Source organism: Miscanthus floridulus, chromosome 9, assembly GCF_019320115.1.
Source record: "Miscanthus floridulus cultivar M001 chromosome 9, ASM1932011v1, whole genome shotgun sequence".
Lineage (NCBI taxonomy): Eukaryota > Viridiplantae > Streptophyta > Magnoliopsida > Poales > Poaceae > Miscanthus > Miscanthus floridulus.
This window is the reverse complement of record NC_089588.1, coordinates 15,384,142-15,388,739: the sequence shown is the minus strand read 5'-3', so window position 1 is coordinate 15,388,739 and position 4,598 is coordinate 15,384,142. Positions and strand designations below refer to the sequence as shown.

Below are 4,598 nucleotides of genomic sequence, written 5' to 3'. Positions count from 1 at the left end.
AGGGTGCAACTAAACAGGTCTTGGATAGTTGGATCCATTCCAGTCCACTCTTCCCCGAACACACAGCTAGTCTCCTGCGCCTCCCAGCTCGGGTCCCTCTGTCGCCGGGTCCAGCCCGGCCCCATCTCTCTCTCTATGTTTTTTTGTTGTGACTCAAAGCACCACAGCACGCCTCCCGATGCAACGCAAACGCATGACGCAGTGGCAGTGGCAGTGGCAGTGGCAGTGGCAGTGCTCCGCCCGGACCGGCCTGCTCCGCCTTTCTTGTCTGCCATTACGCCAACCGCGACGGCCACCCAGCTTCAACCCCCTCTCCCTCTGAATTCTCTCTCTGCCTTTCCGCCGCGCGCGCAGACCTACTACCTGCTAGTACTCCACCCCTCATCTCCCGTTCCGACGTAGCCGCTCACCTCAGCCCCAGCTCCCCTCCCTGCAGCTGCTGCTGCTGTCGTGCTTGGTCGCAGCTCCCTGCTGCCTGCAAGAATCTCTTGGACAATGCCGTGCTTCCCCCTGCTCCTGCTCCTGCTCCTGCTCCTGCTGCTTTTCGCGCTCCCCGCCCTTCCCCTTCCCCTTCCCCTGCATTTGTTGCTCTGCTCCCAAGCTCTGACCGCCTTGCCTCATCTGTGTCTCCTCCGTCCCCTCCTCCGCTCAGCTGAGCTGCCTGCCTGAGCCCCCACTCTCTTCTTCACCCTGCCTTGCTCCACACGACCACCAGTCCACCACTGGCGCCCGGACATTGGCGTTCCTCCCCATCTTCTCCGCCTTCTCCTCCTACCATCTCATCTCTCCGCCATTTTTACTACCAGTTCCTTGTTGCGCGCGCTCCTCCAACCCAACGTCCCGAATCCGAAAAACCTCTCCTCGCGCATTGGCATTGCTCGTCGCCGAACCACTCTGCTTCCTGAACCTTCCCACCAGCTAAGCAAAAGGAGCGACATTTGAACCCAGCCAGAGCCATCCGCGGCCATGATCACGGCGCTGGACCTGTACCACGTGCTGACGGCGGTGGTGCCGCTGTACGTGGCGATGACGCTCGCCTACGGCTCCGTCCGCTGGTGGCGGATCTTCACCCCCGACCAGTGCTCGGGGATCAACCGCTTCGTCGCGCTCTTCGCCGTCCCGCTCCTCTCCTTCCACTTCATCTCCACCAACAACCCCTTCGCCATGAACCTGCGCTTCCTCGCCGCCGACACGCTGCAGAAGGTCGCCGTCCTGGCGCTCCTCGCCCTCGCCTCCCGCGTTTTTTCCTCGTCTCGCTTCCTCGGCCTCGACTGGAGCATCACGCTCTTCTCCCTCTCCACGCTCCCCAACACGCTCGTCATGGGCATCCCGCTGCTCCGCGGCATGTACGGCGGCGCGTCGTCCTCCACCGACGCCGGCACGCTCATGGTCCAGGTCGTCGTGCTCCAGTGCATCATCTGGTACACGCTCATGCTCTTCCTCTTCGAGTACCGCGCCGCGCGCGCGCTCGTGCTCGACCAGTTCCCCGACGGCGCCGCGGCGTCCATCGTCTCGTTCCGCGTCGACTCCGACGTCGTCTCGCTCGCCAGGGGCGAGATCGAGCTCGAGGCCGATGCCGTCCCCGTCGCCGCCTCTTCCCGCGACGCCGGCGGTCGGATGCGGGTCACCGTGCGCAAGTCCACCAGCTCCCGCTCCGAGGCCGCGTGCTCCCACTCCCACTCCCACTCGCAGTCCATGCAGCCCCGGGTCTCCAACCTCTCCGGGGTGGAGATCTACTCGCTGCAGTCGTCGCGCAACCCCACCCCGCGCGGCTCCAGCTTCAACCACGCCGACTTCTTCAACATCGTCGGCGCCGGTGCCAAGGGGGGAGGAGCGGCGGCGGCGGGGGACGAGGAGAAGGGCACCGGCGGACAATCGCCGCAGCCGCAGGCCGTCGCCGTGGCGGCCAAGAGGAAGGACCTGCACATGCTAGTCTGGAGCTCCAGCGCCTCGCCGGTCTCCGAGCGAGCCGCTGGCGCCGCCGTGCACGTCTTCGGGGCCGGCGCCGCCGACCATGCCGACGTCCTCGCCAAAGGTAACCCCTTTTTTTTCCCCCAGTGAGCAGTGACCAACTGTACTTGGTGTCGCCGTGTTGGTGAGCAGGGCACAGGCACGCATCCCTGTTTCTGTTTGGCTCCATTCCTGGTGAGGCCTTTAGATTACAATTTTTTTCAATCTGGACACTGTAGCACGTTTCGTTTGTATTTGATAAACTTTGTCTGATCATGGACTAACTAGGCTCAAAAGATTCGTCTTATGATTTACAACTAAACTGTGTAATTAGTTATTTTTTTTACCTATATTTAATGCTCCATGCATGCGTCTAAAAATTGATGTGATATATAGAGTGAAAAAATTTGGAATTTGGAGGTGATCTAAACCAGGCCTGAGTCTTGTACTGTGATGTCGACCATTCTTCTTTAGTCAAATCGACTGTTCAGAAACTGAGTTTCTTGTACTGCCCACAAATGTTGTTGGTACTAATTTTGCTTGGCATCCTGTGCTTTTAACGAAATTCAGAAACTGAAACTTTCTTGAAACGCTAATTTGAATACGGAGCATATTGTGTTTTTAACAATGCTTGATGTTTGCTTGGATTTTTGAACTAATCTACAGCACTAGTAGATAATGTGATATGGCTTGCTGAACCAATTGTCTGCTGCTTCTTTTTCATCAATGGCTGCGAAATGAAACAGGAACCCAGGCCTACGACGAGTACGGGCGTGACGATTTCAGCAGGACCAAGAACGGGAACGGCGCGGACAAGGGCGGGCCGACGCTGTCCAAGCTCGGGTCCAACTCCACGGCGCAGCTCTACCCCAAGGACGACGGGGAGGGGAGGCCGGCGGCCGCGATGCCGCCGGCGAGCGTGATGACAAGGCTCATCCTCATCATGGTCTGGAGGAAGCTGATCAGGAACCCCAACACCTACTCCAGCCTCATCGGCGTCATCTGGTCCCTGGTCTCCTACAGGTTGGTGGTTGGTCAACCAAGATCATTTCTCAAATCCTCATCAGGACCATGTTTCATCAGTCAGCCATGATTCATGCAGTTCCATTGAATAACTTCTGCCTGCCTGGGGCTGTTGTTCTCTTCTGTGTAATTCAGGTGGGGCATTCAGATGCCGGCTATCATCGCCCGGTCGATTTCGATCCTGTCGGATGCAGGGCTTGGGATGGCCATGTTCAGTCTAGGTGTGTGCTAGTAATTTCTGAAACTGCATTGCTCTATGCTTTTGTGTCTTGGATCACTGCCGCAAGCACTGAATTCTGAATCACGGCTCTTGTTTCAGGCTTGTTCATGGCACTGCAGCCGAGGATCATCGCCTGTGGCAACAAGTTCGCTGCAATCGCAATGGCTGTCCGCTTCCTCGCGGGTCCGGCAGTCATGGCTGCCGCCTCCATTGCTGTCGGGCTGCGAGGCGTTCTTCTCCACATTGCCATTGTTCAGGTATGCTGGTGTTTTGTGCCCACAAACTAGCTTGCGGCAGAATACTGATGAGAAAAAATAAATAACACTGAGTGTATTCATTCCACATTTCAGGCTGCTCTACCTCAAGGAATCGTGCCGTTTGTGTTTGCCAAGGAGTACAATGTTCATCCTGACATACTCAGCACAGCGTATGATCCATAGCATACACCTTGCCCTGTTTATCTTTGTCCTTGCATGTCTTGTAGTACTGCTAATTAGGAATCTCTGCCCATGTTTCCTGGTACACTTTTTAGTTATTATATATATATTGGAATCATCACTTGCCACAGTAAAAAGAGAGAGCAGAAATGTTCAATCACCCACTGAATTTTCTATGATTCCTAATGATAGTTTTTGGGACTAAACAAGGGGCCCCATGCAGTCAAAGAACAATAAGTAATAATACATTGATCTAGGACAGCATCAGCATGATTGCTTGCTCCTAACATGTTGCATTTCATACTACTCCAGTGCGTTCATCCATCCATCGAGATGGGCCATTTACAGCACAATCATCATATGACACTCCTCTTTGCTTTGCTGCAGTGTGATCTTCGGGATGCTCATCGCTCTACCCATCACCCTGGTCTATTACATCCTGCTGGGGCTCTGAACCTCTCAATTCAGTGTGCAAAAGCACCACGCTACTGACGGTCTCTGTTTAGGACCCAAGACCTTTGCATCATTTTGTTTGGGTAGTAATCCTAGGTTAGCAGCGGGTAATCCTACCGCTGATAGCAATAGCATCTCTGATGTAGTAGTATCATCTCAGATGGAAGCATTAGAACCCGAATTCTGATGAGCATTAGCACTTACGTAGCTAGGTAGAGACACTAAAGATAGTTCCGGTGACAGAGATAATCTCTGAGACATTGCTATCTGTCAACTTATTTGGTGAGATCGATTCAAAAATCGAGCAAAATTTATCTTGGTTCATGCTGTCTAAAGATAACAATATACGGTGTGCTGTCTGAATGAGGTGCAGCTCTTGTCCACTGGGCTGGGCACTTTAGTCTACTTTTAATTACTCTTTGGTGACCAACGTGACTAAGGGGGTGTGTTTAGTTCGAGCTACTAAACTTTAGTAGTTACTAGAGAGGACTAGAGCCCTTTTAGTAACTTTTAGT

The 4,598-nt window shown here is 54.3% G+C and overlaps 1 protein-coding gene across 1 annotated transcript; it reads left to right on the top strand.

Moving 5' to 3' along the window:
• The first annotated feature begins 470 nt into the window (after positions 1 to 470).
• LOC136481414 (probable auxin efflux carrier component 1b) lies at positions 471 to 4,347 on the top strand. Its single transcript, XM_066478763.1, has 6 exons — positions 471 to 2,035; positions 2,697 to 2,973; positions 3,109 to 3,194; positions 3,293 to 3,450; positions 3,544 to 3,620; positions 4,018 to 4,347. Exons 1-6 carry the CDS (start codon positions 967 to 969, stop codon positions 4,082 to 4,084), a joined length of 1,734 nt encoding a protein of 577 aa, XP_066334860.1. The 5' UTR covers positions 471 to 966; the 3' UTR covers positions 4,085 to 4,347.
• The last annotated feature ends 251 nt before the right edge of the window (positions 4,348 to 4,598 follow it).